Genomic DNA, 24,598 nt, shown 5'->3' on the forward strand with positions numbered 1-24,598 from the left:
CCAGTGAAATGTCATTTGAGAGGTAATCCAGAGTGCTCTGGAACGCTCTAGGCTAGGTCTGGAATGGTCTAGCCAGGTCCAGATCTGCTTTCGATTGACATCTTGCAAGAGGGAAAATGTTGAAACCCCCGACGTGTTAGTAGATGGAGCTGTCGCCTTGGAGGAGAGTATGAATTGGGAAACCTAGGTTTTGACAGGTGAATATGACGCAGAATACAATGGTAGTAAACAGAGTTTCTTGTGTCATCGGACACTGATACTGTAGTTATTGTTGGAGAAGGCGGAAATGCCTGCCTTGACATAGAAAAGGTCGTGGGCCCGATTAATCATAAACGGTTCAGTGAGATGTGTTTGTTACGAGGACGACATGGGGTCGTTGTCAAGAAATATGGTAGTGGATGAGCGTGCTAAATGTCCATAAGAATGTCAGTCAAACACTAACGTTCGGATAGAACTTCCGAGAACATCGAACACTTGCGTTCGATGAAGAGAATGCAAGAGTCAACCCTATAAGTCCTATAGGATGAGGAGTCGAACACTAGCGTTGGATAGAACTGTCGAAAAAATCAAACGCAAGCGTTCAATGGAGATATTGCAAGATGACTAGCTGGATCACTAGCTGGAGGTCCGCAAGCGTGAGGAGTCGGGCACTACCATTTGGATAGAATTGTCGAAAACATCAATCAAGCATGCAAGCGTTCGATGAAGATTATTGCAAGATGACTAGCTGGATCACTAGCTGGAGGTCCGCAAGTGTGAGGAGTCGGGCACCACCATTCGGATAGAATTGTCGAAAACATCAAACGCAAGCGTTCGATGAAGAATGCAAGGGCCGACACTGGAAGTTCAATAGGATGATTAGCTAGAGGTCCACGTGGGTGGGGAGTCGAACCCTATCATCGGGATAAACCTGTCGAAAACATCAAACGCAAGCGTTCGATGAAGATATTGCAAGATGACTAGCTGGATCACTAGCTGGAGGTCCGCAAGCATGAGGAGTCGGGCACCACCATTCGGATAGAATTGTCGAAAACATCACATGCAAGCGTTCGATGGAAGCATTGAAAAAGTCAACCCTGGAGGTCCTACAGGATGACTAGCTAGATTACTAGCTAGAGGTCCATAAGGATGGGGAGTCTGACACTAGCATTAGAATATAACTGTCAAAAACATCAAACACAAGCGTTCGATGGAAGCATTAAAAAAGTAGACCCTGGAGGTCCACAAGGATGTGGAGTCTAGCACTGGCATTAGAATATAACTGTCGAAAACATCAAACGCAAGCGTTCGATGGAAGCATTGAAAAAGTCGACCCTAGAGGTCCTACAGGATGACTAGCTAGATCACTAGCTAGAGGTCCATAAGGATGTGGAGTCTAACACTAGCATTATAATACAACTGTCGAAAACATCAAACGCAAGCGTTCGATGAAGAGATTGCAGGAGTCGACCCTAGAAGTCCTATAGGATGACTAGCTAGATTACTAGCTAGAGCTCCACAAGGATGGGGAGTCTAACACTAGCATTAGAAGAAACTGTTGAAAACATCAAACGCAAGCGTTCGATGGAAGCATTGAAAAAGTCGACCCTGGAGGTCCTACAGGATGACTAGCTAGATTACTAGCTAGAGGTCCACAAGGATGTGGAGTCTAACACTGGCATTAGAATATAACTGTCGAAAACATCAAACGCAAGCGTTCGATGGAGAGATTGTAAGGGTCGCCTCTGGAAGTTCAATAGGATGGCCAGCTAGATTACTAGCTGGAGGCCCACATGGATGTGTCGAAAACATCAACCGCAAGCGTTCGATGTAGATATTGCGAGAGTCGACCCTAGAAGTTCTACAGGATGACCAGCTAGATTACTAGCTAGAGGTCCACAAGGATGGGGAGTCGAAAACATCAAACGCAAGTGTTCAATAAGATAGCCGGATGGATGTGCCAATCAAACGCCAGCGTTCGATGGAGGCATTACAAGCTTTGACCTTAAAAGTCCGATAGCGTGACTAGCTAGATTATCAGCTAGATGCACATAAAAATGGGAATCAAACACTGACATTCTGATAGCAAGGCACGCCTCCGATGAGTGGATCGCAAGAGTCGACCCTCGAAGCTCAATCGCATGACTACCTATATGTCCACAAGGATTTTGGAAGTCAGACGCTAGCGTTCGACGGTGAGTCAGTATGACGAAGCAGGGTGACTCTATGAATGATGCTTTGTAGTGGATGTGATGCTTCTGCTACAAGGCACTGGCGCTACCTCTAAGACTCTACCAGGACCTCTGACACCTCTAATGCCCCTGACACCTGCAACACCTCCTGCCTATGCACTCCTTGTTCAGCTCCTATGCAACCCCTACTGACACATATACCCCCCCAACAAATGCGACACTCCTGGGTCGCGTCTCTGAACGGCGTGTCTAACGCAACTGCTTCTAGAGGAAACAAAGGTTGGTCTTGAAGAGTGTACACCATCCTCGCATCTTCGCTCGTCTCTCCTTCCAACGTCTCGATGCTCACCCCTCCCTCCATCGTTTCGCCACTCGTTTCTGCTGTTCTGCTGTCCTCTATTTCCTTCTGCAGCTCAGCTAATGCTGTTCCGGACCGAGGTATGAAATGGCGCAGGCGTCTGGCATGGTACCAGCCTGGCATTGGAAACCCTTCGAGGGTGGACAGCACATATGAATTGCTGCGTTGCGAGACGATGCATCGTGGTGCAGACCACCGAGGCATGAGTTTTCGTGAGGATTTGAAGGTACTATCTAACTCATTAGCGTAGACTTGAACTAACTGTCCTGGAGCAAACACGACTTCACCTGTTCCAGATAATAAGACCTTTCGATCGAACTTGAGCTTGCGTTTGATGGCGTGGATCGTGGTGTGGAACTGTGAGTCCAAACGTTGTTGCGCCACGTAGGCTGAGTGAACGTCGACGTCGCTTTGTGACGGTGCCGAAGCTGTGACTTGCGATGGTGTGATGGTTGTGTTGATAACCAACCCCAACAACAGCTCTTTCGGTGAGTACTGGAATGCGGGAATGGTCCGTTCGTTGAGGTGTTGGATGGCTGCTTCGAAGTGATCTGGCCAGCTAGCTGGAATTTCGTCCAGGGTTGCTCCTGCGCTGGACTCGTCTTCTCCCAACTCTGGTGCGCAGGCTCGACGCAATCTCCCCAACAACTTGCTATTTGTGCCTTCCACTAACCCGTTGATCCATGGAGCATAGGCTGCTGTCACATGGTGTTGAGTGCCGTGTGCTGCGCACCATCCGGCGACATCGTGGTTGTCGAAATGGCGACCTCCATCCGTCATGAACGATTCTGGGGCTCGGAAGTCATGACGTATTTTAGTTAGACAATCGATAGTGGACTTAGCGGTTCCCTTTTTCTTGAACTTAAATCCCCAAGTGTACTGAGAGAATGTGTCAATAAAAAGAGCTATTTCAGAAAAACCGCCTTTGCCCGCAGTCATGCTCAAGTAATCAGCAACAATGAGTTCAAATGGGTGACGGCGTACTATTGGGTCTAACAGTGAATGCAGGTGCGTGGGTCCGAAGTTCTTGCATTTCGCGCAGTCCATGATGGCGAGGGTGATGGAACGGTTGAGGCGAGGGCTATGGATATGGTCCATGAGTTGAAGTTTGACCAGGTCTCGTCCCCAATGCCCTCTCATCGAGTGCTCCTGTCTGGCCAGTTCAGTTGCCTCTTCTTGCGACATGCATTCTAGCCGGCTGTGTGTTCTGGTGGTGGCCTTGCTGTTGATGTACCATAGTTTCCCTTCGTCTATGAAGTAGGACTGGGTGTTGATGCGTGCACGTCGTTTGTCCTTTATCGATTTACCGTGGTCGAGGTTCCAGAGGGCATCTAAGGCTTCGAGGAATAACGGTTCATTCTTGAAGCGGGTCCATAGGTTGGCGAGGTCGGAAGAAAGAGTCTGGGGGGAGATATTGTCAGTTTCGAGGCCGAATAGGTCATGAATGATACCTCTCGAAGACTCCCAGTCTTCATTGACGGTCCAATTGCCACCGTCGTCAGTTGTTGCATCCAATGTTACAAACTGTCTGCTTAAACTGTCAGCTGCCGTGTTAGTTACTCCCGCCCTGTGTCTAACGTCGACGATATGGTATGCAAGGATGCTGTCGCACCATCGTGCGTGTGCAATGTTGAGTTTGGAGCTGAGTAAGGCGTCCCGTAAGGCCTGACAATCGGTCTCAATTTCTATTGGAGATCCCCAAATGACGTCTGAAAATCTGTCAAGGCCGAATTTCAGTGCGGCAAATTCTAGCAAGAACGGTTTGTACTTCTCTTCTGTTTTGGAGGTCCGTTTTGACGTGTATGCGATGGGGTGAGCTGCTGTTGTTGTCTTGCCTGAGGGTAGGACCGTTGTGAACCGTTGTGTGAGGACTGCGCCGAATCCGTCTTTACAGCCGTCTGTTGTTACTATGAACGGGGTACCATCAAAGCGTGGTCCTCGCAGGACCGGTTCAGACATCAGTGCTTTCTTGAGTTGCAGGAAGGTATCCATGTGGTTATGTTTCCAGTAGTCGGTTAAGAACGTTTTCCGGAGGTGTTCTCGATACTTACGTTTACCTACCTGTTGTCCTCCGGCTGGTACACCCAATCTGCATACGAGATCGGTGAGTGGTGCGGCTATTTTGGTGTAATTCTTGACGAGTGGCCGGAAGTAGCCTGTCAGGCCTAAGAACTGCATGAGGTTATGTAGTGTTTGGGGAGGTGTCCAATCTGCTACGGCTGAGAGTTTAGTGAGGTCAGGTCGAACACCATCTTTTCCTACTCGTGCGCCCGCGAACACTACTTCCGACATGAACAGCTGGGTTTTCTGTGGAGAGAGCGAGAGTCGTTTTTCTCTGACACGATTAAAGAACTTACCCAATCTTTCCAATTTCTCATCAAAGTCGTCTCCTGCCATACCGTTGTCGTCCACGTAGAGCTCGTATAATAGACCAATTTGATCTCTTAGGGCTGTAGCTGCCATATCACTAAAGGTAGTTGGCGCTCCCGTTAGGCCAAATGGCATTCTGCAATAGCAGTCGTATCCATGTCCTTCTGTGTAAAATGCCAGATAGGGCTGAGTGTCTTCATCCACTGGTATGGCGTAGAACCTGGCTGCAAAGTCGATGATGCTGATCCATTGGTGTCCCGAAAGTCATTGCTGTTTGGCCTGTATGTCGCCCTGGGGTACCGGTGGGATTTGGCTGGCTTTGTTGATCTCTGCGAAATTCTGACAAATACGCCACTTAGGGCCGGTCGGAACGGCGTTAACGGTGGCCGTTATGGGTGGCCGTGGTGGTAAGTCGTCTCTCGTTGGGAATCCATGCTGTGCACATTGGTCGTTGACCCTGTGCCAGAGTTCTTCGATCGGGACGCTGTCTGCACTGTGAGCCTTTTGTGCTAACACAGTGGGTGCTGACGCCTTGACATCTTCAGGAGGGATTCGTCGAATGATGCCTGCAGACTCCATCTCATTGAGCCTTGCGTACAGGTATTCACATTGAGGCAGGGTTAGCGGCCGTTGGTTGACTTTTGTTGAGAACGCAGTATCTGGTGGAAACGTGAGTTTGAAGGACTTGAAATCGACTGGGAATACTTCCTTAACTGTGAGTGCAAATGTGTCTGCGTTCTTCGCTATGAATTCACGAACTTTCCCTCGTTGTTCCTCCGTTAAATCCTTGCCTATCTTCACCAACTTCAATATCTCCTTCACTCGTATCGGGTTGAACGGGTCGGTGTGCCTCGTATATATCCCGCAACTATTCTCATTAGGGATTGGGAAGTCCGGTACTTCTCCAATGTTGTCGCCCGCTGTTGCTGATTCGGTGAACCAAACTGGCGTGCATGGGGACTCGGGGTAGTCGCTCGTTGTGGATGCGAATTCTAAGGCTGGCCTGTGGTCTGCCATAACGACGTGTGCTCCCGCCTGAGAGAGTTTGGTTGCAAGGTCCGTGATGGTCGTGTGACTTGAGTCATTGGTGTAGGAGAAGATGTGGTGTTCCCTGGCATGAACTGCCGGTTGTGGGAGACTTGGGTGCTGGGCGTCTGGTGGGATGGTAACTACCATAACGTGGGTGTCGGTAGGTTGGGAGGGAAATGGGTCCTGTTCGAGTTCATTTGAAACTGTGGCTTTGTAACTAACCAGTCGTTTTGAACGAGCCGCGGGTGTTCCGAAGAGGTTTGTGATGATGGTAGGTTCATGTTTGAGAGTGTTGGTGCTAGGGATAGTGATGGTGTCGTTGGAGTAGTCATGTATTGCCTGTAGTTGGCTCAATAACAGTTTGCCTATGAGAACTTTCCATGAGCCCCCACTTGGAAAAACTTCGAACATTGTTGTAGTTGCCGCATCACGCCACTTGATTTTCCCATTCCAGACGCCTGCGGAAGGTACTAGGGAGCCATCTGCCATGCGAAGTATACGCTTGGAAGGAGATAGGCTACCCATCCGCTTCGACGCTGTGTGATATGCTTCAGCGTCGATTGCATTGATCATGGCCCCGTCGTCAACGTGTGCGTGAAAGTTGGATGAATCACCACCTTCTCCATACAGATTTATTTGCGTTATGAACGGTTGGCCTTCTGCCTGCACCATTCTTGACTCGACCGAATACAAGTCAATGGGTTCGATTGCATCAGAAGGCATGACATGTACGACGGAATCAGAGGTGGGGTTCGTGGAGAGTGAAACTACATCATCGAGAGATTGGACTAAATCATTGGGAGCGGAGTCAGCGACATAACTAGGTGGTTCTAACAAAATGAAAGTATCAGACAGTGTGAAATCTAACGAAAGGGGAGATGGGGAAGAAGAAGGAAACTTAATAGACAATAGTTCTTGGTTCTCTCTGAAGACAGGATTGCTCGTGCTGCTGTCGCCCTCTGCGGACGGTGCAGGTGAGGATACTGTGGAGACGACTTCCGAGTCTAGTGGCGAAGAATCTGCAGTTGACATGCGTGAAATGAACCCTGAGGAGATATCGGGTGAATAGATTTGCTGGTGTTCTTCAAGGTGGGCTGAGGTGGGCGAGACTGGTATCATTACGTCAACGACTTCCTCAGTTGGGACTACAGTGTTGCCCTTCATTGCTGTAGTCCCATCCCATTTCCCTGGAACTCATACTGCTGCTCCGCGTATATGTTCGGGTACGTGGCATAGGGACCCATTGGGTCGTAGTAAGTAGTCGGCGCTGTGGCTACGTACTGGATTGCAGCAGATGGAGTCATCATGGCGCTTTGCGACCACATGGTACGTCCCACCATGCTTGATACGATCTCTCTCCACTTCGTCTCCTGTGGTACTGTTGGAGGGTTGGTGCAGCTACTGGCTTGATGGGACGGCATGGTCACCATTCTGCAGGTGAAGCACTCGCGCGATCCCAGCATCGCTGATCCTGGTTTCAACGGGTAAGGTCTTCCCATGTTGGGCATGGCGTCCGCGCCGTTCTTGTCATGCCAGTCTTTGATCTGCTGGTTGTAGGCAGCACGACCTGCTTCTGTATCTGGGTGATGGGCGAGATTGGAAAATTGGGTCGCTAGGCGAATGCGATCTGTGGTGCTTGCACGAGAAGGGGTTTGGGGAGGCTGCTGGTAGCGGTAGAACAGGTTGGTGCTGGGCACGGTGCCTGCTCCAGCAAACGGGTTTGGTCCAGGCGTGACCGGTGGCTGCTGGTAGCTGGGTGCTGTTGGTTGCGGCTGGAACATTGGGATCTGGTACTGTTGTACTGGAACGAAGTTTGCGTTGGACTGTCCAACGGTTTGCTGAGTTGGCTGGCCTTGTGCTTGTGCTGCTAGGGCGGGTGCCATGCTGCCTACTTGTCTTGGGTAAGGTCTGTACGTTGGGGGATTGGTTGTGTACGGTCTCGCTTGCGGATTCTGCTGCTGGGACTGCAGTTTGGCTTTCAACTGGGCGATGTCGTCTCTCATGGTGCGTTCCTCGGTTGCTCGTAGTCTCGCTCTGTTGAGGAGGTTAATAGAGACGCTGTTAACGCCTGCGAGGAACGCGGCCCAGCTCGTGTATGAGTCCGCGAGTTGGTCACGCAAGATATCGGGCACTCCGTCAAGCACCACGTCCAAGTACTGGCAATTGCTATCCCCAAAACTCTGCGCCAACCTCTGCACCTGCCTTGCCCATCTCACATGGCCCCATTCCTGTCCTTTCTCGTCATCTAGCATGGACCCAATGTCCTCTTCCTTCAAGACAATGGCCTTGAGCCATTCTTTCTTCTGTCCCGCTGTTAATTGCAATGGTAAGTTGGGTGGCCAACGGGTGATGAATGCTGCCTCTAAATCAGCCCATGTTGCAGTCTGGGCAGTTGTCAATGTGGCGAACCAAGTCTCGGCCAAGCTTCCTGGGGCGCATTGCCGACGGAACCTGTCGACTTTTTGCGCGTCGGTCCATGTTGCAGGTCAGGTTGAGGTCGAGCTGTCGTAACCATTCATTAGGCTCTTCTCCTCCTGCGTAATCGCCTTGGAGTAACGGTAAGACTGGTGGTGAGATAATCGATGACATGGTTATAACTGGATGAACTTGCGTGGGGGGTTGTGCTTTTGACGACTGTTGGTTGGCCTGATGCTTTTGTCGAATGTGACGAAGGTTGGGTGCGAATCCGGCTGGTGGTTGTGGTGGGGGAGAGGCAATATGTACCTTTACTGAGGAGTCGGAGGCTCGTCTGCGGGGGCTTAACGAGAATGCTGGCTGTTCAAACGAGATGTTGCGAAGCTTCGCAATGTCCTCGATCTTGAGGGCCGTGATGACTGCGTGCGGTGCGAATATCTAAAAGGAGTATATGAGAGAGGCTGCGAACTGTTAAGATCTATCAAAAGAAAAAGGAAAATGAGTAGACGAGAGAGGCTGAGAATTCTAAGGTGTGCTGAAAACGAGTAAACGAGAGAGGCTGGGCAATTTGTAGTATGGTAAAAGAAAAGTAAACTAGAAGGTTGGATAGTTTATAGTGCGTTGGAAAGAAGTAGACGAGAAAAGTTAGAAGGTACTTCTAGAACAGGAACGGAACTGGGATGTACGGATCACGACGAATGCAGAGAGAAGAGAAGACCAAGAAAAAAAAAAGAACCAAGGAATCTGGGTGAGAAAACAAAGTCCATCGGGCTGGCTTGTTCCGGCAAGGTAGGCTGTGGAGATGCTCGCTCTAGTCACCAGGTGAGTCGGTACTGACTGAAGCAGGGTGACTCTATGAATGATGCTTTGTAGTGGATGTGATGCTTCTGCTACAAGGCACTGGCGCTACCTCTAAGACTCTACCAGGACCTCTGACACCTCTAATGCCCCTGACACCTGCAACACCTCCTGCCTATGCACTCCTTGTTCAGCTCCTATGCAACCCCTACTGACACAATGGGATGACTAGCTTGAAATTACGAGATAGATGTCCAAGAATGCTGAGATTGTGAGGAAGCTTGAATGTCCAAGGGTATGCAAGTCAAACACGAGTGTTCGACGATTACATAAAATATTTGGATGACTCGAACCACATGAGAGCTGATGACTAGATTTGGAAATTTCTAGAAGGCCGTTTGCATAAGCGTCCGATATCATTATTGGCTAGAAATGCCTACAAGGATGCAAGTCAAAATTGTCAAACACCAGCGTTCGCCGGGATGACTAACTCGAAATTACGAGATAGTTGTCCAAAGTGAGGAAAGGATCTAACTTCTAACTTTTGCACCAAACAACTACTTGACAAACCATTACTATGTGATATCTTATACAACCCTGACCACTTCACCATGTGCGGACAGGATTGGTGGCAACAAAGTAGTGGTAGCAGGAGTGGTAGTGGCAGTAGCAGTAGCAGCAGCAGTAGTAGTAGTAGTAGTAGTAGTAGTAGTTACAGTAGTAGTGGTCATAGTAGTAGTAGCAGTAGTAGTTGTAGTACTAATAGTTATAACAGTAGTAGCAGCAGCAGGAGTCATAATGGTAATCAGGTTGCAAAAGAGCTGAACGATCGAAGGCATGTTGAAAGGTCTTCCCTTGAAATCAAGTCACCTGGGTCACTTTGATCGCCAGAACGGTAAACTCGCTGTGCCGTGGCCATGTCCTTGTAGAATTGACGAAGTATTGCTGTGGCGATGGAGACCGCTCTTTCTGTGCTCTCCGATGAGGCGATGATGTATCCGTGGTCGTTGTTCGAAGCGATGTACTTGTGGTGGTTGATCACCATCAAGCAGAGGCCGACAACTGCCCTGTGATATAATTCTTCGAAGCGCTTTAAAATCGTGAGATAAGAAAGCTCAATGGCTTACCGATGCTAGGTGATAGTCGCGGAAGAGCTATGGTCATTCTCTGGAATGTCTCGAGAGCACTCTCGTGAACCTGGTTTGTCAGGAAGTGCACTTTTTTAGCATTGATATAGCGGGATATTTCAGTTAAATGTAGAGATCCGTAATTGAAGAATTTTCCCCCAGTGACGAAAGATTTCTTAGGAGTGTATACAGCATGAACTTGGCCGGCGGGTTGAAAACTTGAAATTGTAAGCCAAAATATAGAAAGAACAGAAAATGATGACATACAGAAGGTCGCCCTCCAACAGTGTTATGACTTCGGCACGCCAAGTCAACTTTATCTCCTCCCAGTTTTTTGCGAAGTCAGCAAATAACATCTGCCCCTTTTGAAGAGCTGTGTGACTGAGTTTGTGTATGGGGCAGAAGACTACCCAGAACTTGATACCAATTTTGATACGGACAAACATTACAGCACCATCAGCATCGTGATGAGGGTAGGTCACGAACACTGCATGGTGAAGTAAGGCCCAGGACTTGGTGGTAAAGTTGTCTGGGTGAACTTTTCCGCTACGAACGGGACAATCTACCGTAGTCTGATTCCAACCATATATGAGGCCATGGTCTAGAAGACTAGCAAGCTCACGGGTAGGAAAAAATCACACAAGTAAATGCCAAACTCACTGTAATTCTTGCGGGAGGCCCATGTGGGAGAGTGGTAAATCAAGTATACATTGTATTTTGGATGGGTTGTCGATGTCATTTAGGAATTGCTGAATCGTCCCTGTCTTGTGGGGATGCGTAAAATCTCTGACTCGTTTTGTGACATCTGGCGGGAAGGCTAAGTAGTAAGTTAAACAAACTGACCAGACTGACCGTGGATAGTCACACGCATCAGTGGCGATATCCCGAAATTATTGTCTAGATATTCTGCGTCTAGTAGAGGGGCATCATTGATATTGCTACCATGAATTAAAACGGGTTTGTTGTGGCGAAGAGCCTCGCTGATAGCCTGCTGTAATAAGCCTCTGCTCATGCCATTGTGTTCGATATGAGCGACATTGTCTGAGGTAGGTTTTGATTCCAGAAACTCAGAAAGAAAGCGCACCATGGCGGCATCGTTGTCTTCACATATGTCTATTCCTCTACTCATGATGCAAGGAAGGACCGTCCTGCGGCCATCAGCCCAAGTGACGGATCCTGATTGTTGCAGTACCTGAATACCAAGGATGTCGGATATTAAATCGAGATCAGGAGGGGATAGGTGGCGTGTTGCGTCTGCGAGGTGCTGAGGAGGTGGATCGGTCATAACGACAGCATCTGCAGTCTGACGGGGTGGTGGGACGTTATGAAGCACAGGGTCGATGATATGATCGTTGAAAGGTATGGGATGGGAGACATGCTGAACACAGAGTGCCTCCAATGGTCTTTGTCGACGAAATCTGGGGGGTGCTGCGCCCTGATCAAGATTGTTCTTCAAAAGTTTTGCTCGTTGACATTGAGCTTGTTTGTTCGTGCGACCCTTTGCCCTGATCTTTTCTGCTTTCTCAGGATCCTGCATCTGCCGTGTGAGCCATCGTTTTTTCTGTTCAGCATGCTTTTCTTCGGGGGTGAGGCCTTGTAAATCGTAATATTTGAAGCGTGGCAGCATAATACTACAGCTGAGTAGGTTGATGATGGCGGTGAGAATCAATGGCTCAGGCAACTTATCATATTGGTTTGCTGTTATTTGTCAGTTAGTAAGATGCCAAAACAGCCGGGTGGCAGTGTACCAGTACTGACAGTCGTTATTAGTTCTATGTAGTCAATCTACATTGCATACGAGCATAGTAATACAATAAAGCTGTGAACTTGCTGAAGTCCAACAATGAAAATAAGTAAGGAATCTAGGACAAGCATCGTCAATCTCCATAAAAAATCAGAGGCAAGTGGTAATGAGAAAATCAATCATTTGCGATCTCCATGAACGATTGGAGGCAAGTGGTTAACTCATTCATATCGATCAAGTCCCCTGGGCCAAATATACCCTTATTCCCTGAAGTCTGATTGGGAGTACGATATGTTTTTTGCGCCGTCTTGAGGTTTATCCAGAAATGGTTGACAATAGCGGCTGCTGATAGCCGTTGCTCGGTTCGTGCTCTCCGATTCCAGTTTTCTCTTGTCTCCACCAGCAGCAACATATTGGCTAGCAAACCCCACGAGCGTACTGTAAAGTTGTCAGGGTGAACTTGATCACTGATAGGACAATTGTTGGTGGACTGATTCCACCCGTCGACGATGCCACTATCTAGGGAGCTAAAAAATAAGTTCCTGACTGATGATGCGAGAGAATGTGACGAAGCGCACCTCAGAAAAAGCGGGAGACCCCCTTGTGCGGGCGGAACATCAAGAATACACTGTATCTTGCTCTGGTCGCGTAAGATCGAGATATTTGAGTCTCTTAGTATCAGACATGGTATGTAAACTAGAAATATCCTTGTCAACACACAGCAGTCCGTGAAAATGATACGAAGCCTACGATTTTAGAGAATATCAAAGGGAGTTGGTTGGTTGGTTAAGTGATGTTCCGGTATGGAAAAGAAAGTTGGTTAGATGGAAATGAACCCCATTAAATGGGTTACATAAACAGACAATGTCCACCACTCAGTGTTCATTGTCAATATTTCAGCGTTGTGACTGTGGACGTGACCTTTACAATAGGATCGACGCGTCATATGAATAGGAGTTAATTGTCTTAATGCTTACCTTTAAGTTGTTCTTTATCGAAGGAAGTCGCAAAAGTCGCAAAAAAGTCACAGAAGTCTCAGAAGAGTCGCAGAATTAAGAAGGGTTGCAATGTAGACGGCATCTTTCTAGCTTTTGCACTGCAGCACTAAAATTGAAATTGAAATACCAATTTCTCTCTATTAAGAGGTGTAACTGTGATAGCCATTTTTTCGGGGGAAAGAAGCAATGGTTGCGGATATGGACATGGGCAATACAGAACTGATATTACAACTCATGGTTTAGGTTGATCATAAAATAGACATGTAGAAAACACACAGTAAGTACTTTAGCTTTAGTGTCTGTATAATGTCTGTATGTACAATGACACCCCGCACCCTGCTAAAATAGAACACCTGTGCTTCACCTGCCAAACGTCTCCCAAATCCACCAGTCTGACCATGTCAAAATTCTCCACTCTCATGTGACTATAGTGTTACAAAATGTTGTACAATGCATTGTCGTAAGCTATATAATATCGATGTGTCATAGTAATCCAACTAATTCAACGCATTCCTTCTCGACAGCCCCAACAAACTTCTTGGTCTGGTTCTTGTAATACTTCAAGTCTGCCTTCCACTTTCGAGACTGTGAGCAATGGGGCTTCTCCTTGACGTATCATTTTCAATCTCAACTGAAACATTTGTTCAGCCGAATGTGTCCAGTAGCCCATGTCCAAGCCAGATGAGGACCACAGCTGAGGGGTGGGCCACCATGACATTATAGACGTTTGTTCGCCTCTGTCTGTGCGTGAATGTGTAAGACAGTGATATCAAATTTATACAGAAAGTGCTCACCTGTTAGGACATGATAAACGCCACATAGTATGTCTATCTCCTGTTTACTCAGAGTATCGAAGAGATGATCGCAAGGTGCATCAGGAGACATATCTGAAAAAAACTGCACGTCCTTTGACGGCCCACTAGGTATGTCGCTTGCAAGTTCCTGCTTGCATATGCGCCAGAGTATGCCGCCTTGGGCAACAGCGACCCTTACATGGGGTAATTTTAGGAGGCGGTTTCGTCGGCATTCATAGTCCATGTATTCGACCTTGTCGGGTTGCCAGTTATGTGGGCGGAGGTTGGAGTCAAAGACTGTTCTGGGACGATCAACGATGGGGCGTGCAGGTGTTAAAGAGAACTTTGAACTGGATTCCGCGCTCGAAAAAGCAGAGGATCACATCCTCTAGAGATGGGCCCCACTGTTCTCTGATGCACTGGACCACAGCGAGAGCACTGTTGACAAAGAGATTCCATTTCCGAGCATATTTTTTGATGCGCAGAAATGCGAGATAACCGTCCAAGGTATTGTCTTTCACAGGCGTGAATGTGAAATACATGTTTGATACGACGAGCTCCCGAATATTTTGGTGATGTAGATCCCATACAAGAGATGGAGGGTTAATGTCGAGCACAAGGGATGATATGAAGTACCGAATGGCGAACTCGTTCTTTTTCCAATTAGGGGGAGATTGATTTCCATCAGGTATTTGCGAACCGTCTGCATGTCGATGATTTGGGCATCTGCAATCACAGTATAATCTGGGTCAGACTGGATGTCAGACTCATCAGGCTTTTGACTCGGATATGGTAAAGATTTGGCTAGCTTTATCGAAAGAAAAATATTGAAAATATGTATCACAATTACAAATGATATGTTAAAGGAATAGAAAGTCAGACTACGTTGATGGAATCTCCCACAGCTATAATATTGGCAGACCTATCATATTATGTTACAATCTACTATCACAGTGCTGTGTTATTGTCCAATGTATCTACCTATGTCTAGCTTTATATAGGCAGGCTCTCATGGTAGAAACTGCAATTGGCAACTACATGGTGCAGGATGATATTGTATTATCATATCCATCAAATATGCCTGGCTTTGTATAGGTAGCCTCTGATGGCGGAGGCCGCAATTGGCAACTATGTGGTGCAGAGTGATATTGTATTATCATATCTATCAAATATGTCTGGCTTTGTATAGGCAGCCTCTGATGGCGGAGGCTGCAATTGGCAACTATGTGGTGCAGGGTGATATTGTATTATCATATCTATCAAATATGCCTGGCTTTGTATAGGCAGCCTCTGATGGCGGAGGCTGCAATTGGCAACTATGTGGTGCAGGGTGATATTGTATTATCATATCTACCAAATATATCTGGCTTTGTATCGATAGCCCCTGATGGTGGGGGCTGCAATGAGAAAATATGTGCTATAGGATGATATTGTATTATCATATCCACCAAACTGCTATGGAGTGATATTGACTCATCGTGTTAATCAAACATATCTGACATTATATAGGCAACCTCTGGTGGCAGAAGCTGCAACTCACAACTGTGTGCTGCAGGGTAATATTGCCTTATCATGTTCACCAAATTGCTCATATTTTGATCAAGTCTCCAATCAATATCAATTATTCAGGGTGTAACATTGGATTGTCACAATACTAAATTTTGATGCTTCGTTATCTCAGTCATAGCCTTCAAGATAGGGGATCATCATGCAATATATTTTGTGCTGTATAAATCATGGATGGAGCTTTCATAAATTGTATTAGGGGTCAAAGGCTGTACAGATAGTGTATTATGAAAAAATAATTAAAGACAATGGACTAATTGAGGCCAGCACTGGCAGTGGCTTGTAGGGCAGCCCGTTTCTCCCGAATCTTCGACAGCGCACTGTTTTTGCTGACACCGCGCTGTGCAGATGAAGAATTAGGAAAAACCCGACTGGAAGGCGTTAACTTAGATATTAAGGCGAGGAAATCATTACGAACTGTGTCCACCATGTCATCAACTCGACTACTTCCTCACTTTCATCAGGATCTTCCAATAGGTCAAGGATACTATGATAGAAATTTTCTGAGTCCGTCACCATATCGGTACGGGAAAATACGGATGACGAGCTTAACGAAAACCGAACCTGTCAGGGAAGGAAAAATAGTAAGGAGGGATGATTTATTAAATTTCCTGCGCACCTGTGTGGCAATATAGGCCAGAGATCCTTTAGTCGCAGACCTCATACCGTGCAGGTAAGCATTACCGGAGCAGGTAGCTTTAGGCTCCTTATCTACCGAGCTCGGAGACATGAAGACGTGTTTGAAGCCCTACAAAAAAAATTACTTTGATAGAGAATGTACCGCCGATAGAGTGGACTTACAAATACTAGTATTTCGCTCCTCAGTAAACCCTTCCAGGGATCTTCAGGATCATATACACATCCGGCGTATAAAAACATGGGCCACTGGTCACCACAAACGGCGATTTCACCGCTCTGGAGACTCTGTTTGGTACTGAAGAGGGTGATGACGGTTAGTTAATGATTGGTGGTAATAGTAGTACTCACTCTGCATTCGACCAATCGAGGCCTGCGGGACAGAGCAAAGCACCTGTTACTTCATGATTAAACCCACGGTCAGACTTAATGTTTCGAGAAAGAGGTGGTATAACTGGCTGTCCCCTGGGAACAAGCCATTCGAGGACGGCGGATTTGAGGGTCTTGGTATCGTCACCTCGTGCACCAGATGCTCCTCTACCTAGCTGAAAGACGGTGAGCATAGTAATAGCATTCCAGTATTGAAGGCCCACCAATTCTCCTACCTGAATGATGTCCTCCTCCTCGCCATTCGTCAGGCAATCCAGAAGACCAGGGTAAGAATTAATAAGTTCCATAAACACTCTGTGTTCCCGTCGAACACTAACTGTCGTTATTAGTGCTGAGGAAATTTAATTATCGTAATGGTACTCACTCCACTGGGAAATCCTCTATGGGAGAATCCTGTAATTCTTCGAGTCGGAGGATACCGGAGGTCAGAAGAGCTGGATAATTGCACAATGCAAAGACCGTCCGACCGAAATGTCATCCATGGAGAACGAGGGGATTCGACGAGGTCCTGGTCAAAACTCCAAGTCAGGAAGGATTAGCATTCGCTGGGGCTAGAAGTTTCCTTATGCCTTTTTTCGCGGCCCCATACGAAGTGCTGAACCACCACGCTTGCGCGAAGGACCGCTGGGAGGATTATTCTCATCGCTACTCATACTAATTGACGGGGGCTCTAATGAATCAGTAATAAATAAGATGCTTTATATGTGGAAAGCCCAGCAGGCACATTATGAAAAACAGCCTCGTCAACTGAACACCATCGATGTCGTAAAAAAAAATGTGCCATCCGAGCGCCATAGATATCGTAACATATTACGCACCCGTGTGACCTTTGATGCACAGCTCAGGACCGGGGCCCCCTCTCGAATGCCCTGCACTGAGGATGCGTTCAAGTTGGACATGATGTCACGCTAAAGAATTTGACCTGTTCAAACTAAAATTCGGTATCGAAACTTGTGAACTTACTTCAGACTAAGTCGAGATATAGATATGACAGAGACAGCACTTGTAGCAATTCAGTAGCGATGGAATATTACAGAGAATAACTTAGAACTACTTACCAGTGTTTCCTGGAAGTTAAGGCAAGGGAGTCTTCAAGTGTGCGGATTCTATTATATTGTATTAGAATGATCAAAGATAGCGAACGATCTCACAATGACTCTAAGTCAGACTCGAAATCTGAGCGTATAGTAGTAGGCGGCGGCGTACACTGGTAGCTTCCGTACTAGCGTCCCCATCGAAACAAGTTCGATTATACTATCTACAAGCCCCTCGCCACCCATCCTAACAGTATCCAAACTGGCCCTCACCAACTCATTCCATAACCGTCTCATGATCGAATCGCCACGTGCTTCCGATACTAATCTCCTCCATACCAAGTCCGCAGGTGTCTCTAAGCGCCGCTGTCTCTGAAGGATCAAAGACAGTAAGGGAATTAGGAAGAACAAAACCGATAGAATGGCTATTCTGTTTGCGGTGAAATAGTGGTTGAAATAAGATCAAATGAGTGCTAGGGAGGTTGGGGGCTGTGCAGTCGCGAAATTGTGGTCAACTGGAGGAAGGCGGGGGATACGAACGGCACTGGCACTTGAACTTCCTCGGGGCATACTTTGGTTGTGGTGGAGGCGAGGGGATCTAGTTACTGTGACGCCTGAAACTGCAGAGATGCGGATTGTTGGCGGGTAAGTTTTGGACTAGGGGATGCTGGGACTGCGGTGCGGGTGGATGTGGTGGATAGAGAGGAGGAAAATACTGGGGATAGAGAACGGATTGGAGGTATCGGTATAGGGGAGGGAGGAGGCTCAGGTTTTGGCGTCTCCCGCTTTGTACTCTCTAGCACTTGAGCATGTTGAGCCTCAAGAGCCAAATGAAGTTCCTGGAAATATCATGTTCAGTACAACACAAGAATCATGAACTTACACTCACACATCTTTTGTCAGACGAGAGCTCATTCTTGTATGACAGAATTTCTTTGGCGTATTCCCACTCGCACAAACGAGGCAAAACATGCAAGCAGTAGAGTTCCAGAACTTTGTGACATGGTTCACCTGTGGAAGGTACGAAATCATATTGACCTCATTTCGACAACCCGTCTTCTGTGATCTCGCGACCAATATTTGAAGAATCTATCTTGATGCTGGATTCTATGAGTGGGATGACGACTTGGTGCGGAAGGAATGCGGAGCTAGGCTTTCGATATAGTGATGAAGTAAATAAAGCGAGATCGAGCATACAGATTGGAAATAAATGATTGGGGAGACAAGAGTAGGGACTCTCGGAGTGGCTGTGATAAATCAATGAGGTCTGGAGTAGAAGAGAAGATGGCGGTCTCGAGGGTGATGCGAAGGATGTCCCACTTTTCTCCGGTGGACATCTAGGGGATCAGGCGAGGGCGCGAGGGGAGGTGGGAGCAGCGTGAATGCAGCACTTAATAGCTGTGAACGTGATTGCGACTGTCTCGGTGAAGGAATGCTCTCGCTGCATGGTTGTACAGTGATTGTAGCATTGCCTCCGTCGTCGAGGAACTTTTGCTGGCAGTTCATGAAGTAGCTTGTCCAATGTTGAGACAGTCGCCAGTTGCCATCGTTGTCTTAGCAGTCGGCATGTATTGGCTGGTATGCCCGAAACTGGAACTAGTACATTCGCAAAGATTGCTCTGCCTAGACATTACCATATGTACATACGAGGCAGGAGGATGACACAGTACTTACATGAGCATAAATTGTCAAATGTACTTTCGGCCAGAATGCCTGAGCCCAGTCAGGCGGAAGAGTATGTGGGGCTGCGCTTCTGGGTGGAGAGTGATAGAAGAGAAAGATTGGAGGAGGCGGATGAGCATGAATGACATCTCGTTGTAAGCGAACTATGAGTTGAAGTCAGGGGATTTCGAAGTGAGGAATAGGAATAGGAGTATCACCTGTTGCCCAAGACAGATGCGGGGGCCGGCGTTGAAGGGGAGGAAGATAAAAGGTTTAGGCGTAAGATACTTGTGTAACCGTTCATCGAGGAAGCGGTTGGGATTGAACTCAATGGCTGGCAAAATGTTAGTGCATGCAAATTGATCATTCGAAACGGTAAGTGACGTGCGTACCATCAGGACCCCAAAGATCTTTTCTGCGATGCATTAGAAAAATGGAGTAGGAGATACTAAACCCATCATCTGCGTTACGTTGGAAATTCTGGGAGGAAAACGCTACTGTACCTTGTCTTTGGGGGGACGTATATTGGTTTATCCAAGTGGTTGGTTGCAGGTAGAGTGGATGCATTGACACTTGCGCTATCATGATGTGAGTATTTCGTAAGAATGTACTAGGATGTGGAGCGTACCGAACATTGAAAGGTCTGAAGAACGTAATTAGCTTGGTAAAAGATTCCTGGTTCAAATAGCTTACACAGGAGAAAAAACCCTCATCTACATAGTATAAACGTTCCCGGCGGATTAGTACGGTCTGATAAATGAAGATAAAGTGGAGCGCGCACATGGCATCGACACCATATTGGAAATCGCTCCGTGCTTATACTATGTAGATAGATGGTATATCTGCGGTGTCAACAATGTCAGGGTTAGGGTCTAGCATGTCCGATAAATAAATCAAGCTAAAGTAGAGCGTGCACATGGTGTCAACCAGTGACACCAATTGGAAATCGTTCCTGTTCTTACAATATGTATATGTATAGGATAGGATATTGCTTCCGAATCAGCCTTACTATTAGGTGGAATATTTTAAATATCTTGGGTATTACTGTTACTAGACACTACACAGTATATCACTACGTAGCTATGGTAAACTGTCTATGACATTGAGGTGAAGGTGGAAAGAGAGATATTTTCGAGTCAGGAACACATTGATATAGTGAATGGCATGCGAAGTTCAGACTCACCTGGAAACACCCGAATGCAAACCAGTGCCACTGCCCAACATTGTACTCGGGTGTTGCCAGCTGGGTCTGAACTTCGCATTAGTCATTCACTATATCAACTGTATCTCTCCCGAGATAAACTTCTTTTCGACTTCCACAGCACAATTCGGCCTACAATTGTGAATATAATAGATTAACGCCCCCCAGAATTTGACTGGCAGTGTGCCGCCATCATTGTCTTGTGTACTAAAGTGGATCACTGATTTGAATAGTACGTAGAATAAATTGCCAAGTGTACAATCACTGTTGCATATTCAATGAGTCTGGCAATTGATGTCCGACCACAATCCATTTTCAATTTGTAGTAAGTAGTCGACATTAGTCATTCACTATAAATATTGATCATGAACATTGTCACAGGCTTTCTTTCCACCTTGATCATTACCATATGATACTGACACTCAAAATAGATAGCTTAAATTTGAGTAGTACCGTAGACTTTGCCAGTGGGCACCAATACCATTAGTAGGATCATATTATGTTTTGGAATCGGTATTGAAAATTAACCAGATAGACTAAGACAGGCCTAAAGTTCCGATTGAAGTTGAATGTCTCGGAAACGACGTGCGGTACCAAGTGCCAGTAACAATGAATGAGCTCCAAAGAGCGTCAGAAGTGATAGAGGTGAGCCGTGACTTATACGATACCATTAATATTGTTACTTATCACTTACGCAGGGAGTCTGGCAACGACTGCCAGTGTAAGTAAGCTGAATTTAGTTCTGCCTTAGTATTCTAATAATAACCGTAGTCAAAAAATCCATACATCGACACTGAAGCAGAGGAAGACCATAGCGATGAGGACGCGGATGCAAATGTTCTTGCCGTTGAGGGTGAGGGTGACGGCGACCTATCTGCGCAGTTGGCGAACAATATGTCTTTGGGTCGATGACCCACTGTCAGGGTGAGTGAAACATACAGTTCTAATGATGCATTCTGAATAACAGTTGGAGCCAAAGAATCCTTACATCGACGCTGAAGCAGAAGAAGGTTCTAATGATGAGGATGGGGATGAGTATGATTCCCTTCGCGATACCGAGGAAGAGGGTGATAGTGGCCCCTCCACTGCGGCCGCCGAATGTTACCTGCTTGCTGGGACCGGCCGCCAAACATACTTTAGCTGCAGCTATTAATGATATCATGGACAAGTACACATTGAACGCGTCCAGTTTATCAAACGGACGGCTCCGTCAGACAGCTGCCTGGTCCCCCGAGACGATTCAAAGCAGGATGTATCTGTTGCTTGTTTACAGCATGTCCTTATTTTCACTGCCATTGCATGTCACTCATTGCATTTCAGGAACTTCTACCAGTTACATCGCTGAACACCTTCGGAGAAAAGGGTTCCCCGTTACTGTGTTGCTTTGGGCACAAGGCCAACTTTATGTGGTTTCGGACAGTCCCAGGACCATCTCATTGTCCCTTCCAATCTCGCTTCATCCCTCAGTAAAAGAGTATCTTTACATTTCGGATGAAGAACATGAAGCAGTCAAACGTGCGCGATTGACCTTACCCAGTCCTGCGTGGGTGAAAATTAAGACAAGCACGCGCCACAAATACAACGGCGCCATAGGTTATGTTTTCGAGGAGTCTGAGGAAAACGACAATTTCGTGAAGGTATTAATCTCTCCATGGGACTTCCCCTATCCCATGCCACAGGGGTCTGTAGCGCTATTCGACCTAGCCCGCCTTCCGACTGGCAAGTTCACCACCAATATCATTCGTCATGGGAAAGTTGTCGGATGGACGTACAGAGGAGAGCAATATTACATGGGGCTGCTACTGAAAACATTTCACCGCTATCTTCTAGAGCTCGTTGTCGTTCCTCACCCTGATGACATTCGGTTGCATCTCCAATCCGGATGGGATACTCACTTCGTCAAGAACACTGAGCTTGCGTTTTCCATGCAGTTTTTGCGCGAAGGCGATGCAGCCAGGGTTCTCACAGGAGAGGTTCATTCAGAGATCGGTGAAGTTATCTCAATGGACCATGTGTTTGGTTCCGTGCGGTTGAAAATCGACACCAACGGATTACAGAGAGAAATAGACCTTCGAGTCCGGGACGTAGAGCGCGTGTTTTGGATCGGTGATGCAGTTAGAGTTGTAGCGGGTTCATACTTGGGGTTGGAAGGGCATATCATTGGAATGTCTGATGAGATATTTGATGTTTGTCAAGAAGATACAAAGGAAGAGGTATGTAGTAGAAAATCCTACTTATGTAAGTATCTAACACAGCCCGTAGATTCAAGTATCGAAGTACTACCTGGATCGTCATCCTTTGCGACACACGCTGCAAGCACAGCTGGCACTGCCACTACTTCAAGTTGTGGAGCCTCCCCCCAAACAGGACTCTATTGAAGTTGGGGATTACGTACAAGTATTTGAAGGAGAATATCTAGGGAAGTCGGGTATCGTGGAATGGTTTCCTGCAGGAAGTACCACTCTATTCTTGCGGGATGCAGACCTTGACATGAATGCGGACGTCATGGAAGGACCGCTGCCAGTTCAAGTTCCCGCGGCAATGGTTCAGCGGGCACGCCTCGCCCCTATAATTAAATACACCAAGGACAGGGGTTATGATGTAAAGCCTGGAGACTTCGTGAGCGTCGTCCGTGGACCCGAGTTTGGGACAACAGGCTTTGTGCACAGCGTCAACTTTCCAATGGCTCGCATGAAAATACAGTCTTCCAGTGATTACTCACTCGTAAGTCCAACGATTCCACTCGATTGGGGCATTTCTAATTCGTCACAGATCGAAGTTCCCATCAGATTTGCAATGATGCTGCGCAAAACAAGCATTGATGAGTTTAAGAGTGTAATCGGGAGGGAAGTATTCATTATCGGAGGTGATCTCAAGGGCTACCGAGCCACTCTATACAGCGTTGCGAGCAACACCTGCACTGTCGCTGTTCATGGACAAAGGTGCGTCACACTCAAACGCCATGATGTTGCTACCAGGTGAGCGATGTGCATGTTTTGCGGTGAACTAATCGTTCATCAATGTTTAGTTATGCAATGAGATTGAATGGTGCAATAATCGAAGGGTGCGACTTAATATCTTTCTGCGAAATGCGGAAAAAATCGTTCTTGACGCCCCAACGAAGTGTCACCCCCCCACCCCAAGCATCAGTTCCATCCAGCTCCAACTTGAATACAGATCAGGGACCTTCGTCTTCGTCTTCTTCCGGCGTCTGGGCCCCTTGGTCGACCAGCGCTGAGGGTAACAATACAGCGCTTGACCATTCATCGGGCGTCAATGCTTCATCGACATTCGACCCCTGGACTGCCAATAATCCCAATGACATCTGTGATCGTATTGAGGCTGAAGCGGAGACACATGCAGACCCGGGTGAGTCCCCAACGAGGGCATCACAACATCGAGCTTATTGAATTTAGGTCCGCTACCATGGTTGATGAATAAAGAATTTTCTTCAACACTATCGAAATATCACGTGTTACTGAAAGTGTCGGCGAGCTTCATGGGAGGCCGCTTAATCAACCGATTCGTGTCGACGGCATGCCCTGACCCGTTCTGCGGTGTGAATGGTCCCGCACCCGAGGGGTCCATTGCAGCATACTGCACATCCAACAGTGCAGGAGCCGCCCTAAAACACTATCACATTCCTGCCAAGGATCTTAGCCCAGCGCCTCCACGCCGGAAGAACCAACATTGCCTTGTTCTGAACGGGCAGTATCGTGGGCTCATTTTTCCTGTGGCGAAGTGCAACATCAAATCACAGACTGTCGACCTGATCCTTATGGGTGGGACTGCCTTAACATTCACATTGCGCTTTGACGAAGTGTGTCTTGTTGAACTTACACAAAACGGATAGATTTAGTACTATAACTATAGTACTATACTACCTTTTTGAGATACATCTGCAGTGCTGCCTTAGTCCATACTCATACCATGTACACTTACCATTTTGAGTTCGAAAGTTGGTACTGGGCATTACCGAACAGCATGTCGAGCATGCTGAAGTATTTATATTTCGCATAGTACACTACCAACTCCCTGCAAACATCCATGTAGCTACAGCGATAAATATATATGATACAAGTGACGATCATTGGGTTTTATGATGTATTAGATCCAAAAGTAAGAATGGTGACCGTTAAGTCAAGGCTGTCAGGGAGAGCCATGTACTAGCCATTGTATTTCCAGTAATTTTTATTGTCATGTTGATATCTAGAAGTGACCCATCCACTTATACTCAGGCTATTCCGACTCGACATAGTCTTCAAAGGACTCATACCAGCACGTCAACTAAAGGTGAGATGTCCA

General features: G+C 47.0%; 6 protein-coding genes across 6 annotated transcripts; 1 reads left to right on the plus strand and 5 right to left on the minus strand.

The window, feature by feature from the left end:
• Positions 1-9,946: 9,946 nt before the first annotated feature.
• On the minus strand, positions 9,947-11,895 carry F5891DRAFT_1189361 (uncharacterized protein; the record flags this gene model as incomplete). Its single annotated transcript, XM_041367150.1, has 5 exons — positions 9,947-10,221; positions 10,269-10,486; positions 10,536-10,877; positions 10,929-11,085; positions 11,121-11,895. 5 exons carry the CDS (start codon positions 11,893-11,895, stop codon positions 9,947-9,949), a joined length of 1,767 nt encoding a protein of 588 aa, XP_041225461.1.
• A 1,713-nt stretch (positions 11,896-13,608) lies between these two features.
• On the minus strand, positions 13,609-14,084 carry F5891DRAFT_894264 (uncharacterized protein; the record flags this gene model as incomplete). Its single annotated transcript, XM_041373344.1, has 2 exons — positions 13,609-13,751; positions 13,805-14,084. Coding segments are annotated over 2 exons (423 nt in total), but the record flags the coding sequence as incomplete, so codon positions are not given.
• A 1,539-nt stretch (positions 14,085-15,623) lies between these two features.
• Positions 15,624-16,870, minus strand: F5891DRAFT_953184 (uncharacterized protein; the record flags this gene model as incomplete). The annotated part of the gene is made up of 7 exons (XM_041375164.1): positions 15,624-15,741; positions 15,789-15,934; positions 15,990-16,118; positions 16,172-16,304; positions 16,358-16,551; positions 16,600-16,708; positions 16,761-16,870. Coding segments are annotated over 7 exons (939 nt in total), but the record flags the coding sequence as incomplete, so codon positions are not given.
• Positions 16,871-18,032: 1,162 nt separating this feature from the next.
• On the minus strand, positions 18,033-18,767 carry F5891DRAFT_1189363 (uncharacterized protein; the record flags this gene model as incomplete). Its single annotated transcript, XM_041367151.1, has 4 exons — positions 18,033-18,269; positions 18,320-18,441; positions 18,505-18,578; positions 18,628-18,767. 4 exons carry the CDS (start codon positions 18,765-18,767, stop codon positions 18,033-18,035), a joined length of 573 nt encoding a protein of 190 aa, XP_041225464.1.
• Positions 18,768-19,118: 351 nt separating this feature from the next.
• On the minus strand, positions 19,119-19,805 carry F5891DRAFT_1189364 (cytochrome P450; the record flags this gene model as incomplete). The annotated part of the gene is made up of 6 exons (XM_041367152.1): positions 19,119-19,256; positions 19,311-19,426; positions 19,485-19,507; positions 19,563-19,670; positions 19,721-19,735; positions 19,786-19,805. The coding sequence occupies 6 exons, from the start codon at positions 19,803-19,805 to the stop codon at positions 19,119-19,121; spliced, it is 420 nt and encodes a 139-aa protein (XP_041225465.1).
• Positions 19,806-20,902: 1,097 nt separating this feature from the next.
• Positions 20,903-23,703, plus strand: F5891DRAFT_980831 (uncharacterized protein; the record flags this gene model as incomplete). Its single annotated transcript, XM_041377048.1, has 7 exons — positions 20,903-20,938; positions 20,992-21,014; positions 21,065-21,217; positions 21,261-22,506; positions 22,556-23,017; positions 23,066-23,235; positions 23,322-23,703. The coding sequence occupies 7 exons, from the start codon at positions 20,903-20,905 to the stop codon at positions 23,701-23,703; spliced, it is 2,472 nt and encodes an 823-aa protein (XP_041225466.1).
• Between the last annotated feature and the right edge of the window lie 895 nt (positions 23,704-24,598).

The sequence above is a fragment of the Suillus fuscotomentosus genome, assembly GCF_016647785.1.
Source record: "Suillus fuscotomentosus strain FC203 chromosome Unknown F5891scaffold_30, whole genome shotgun sequence".
Taxonomy (NCBI): Eukaryota; Fungi; Basidiomycota; class Agaricomycetes; order Boletales; family Suillaceae; genus Suillus; species Suillus fuscotomentosus.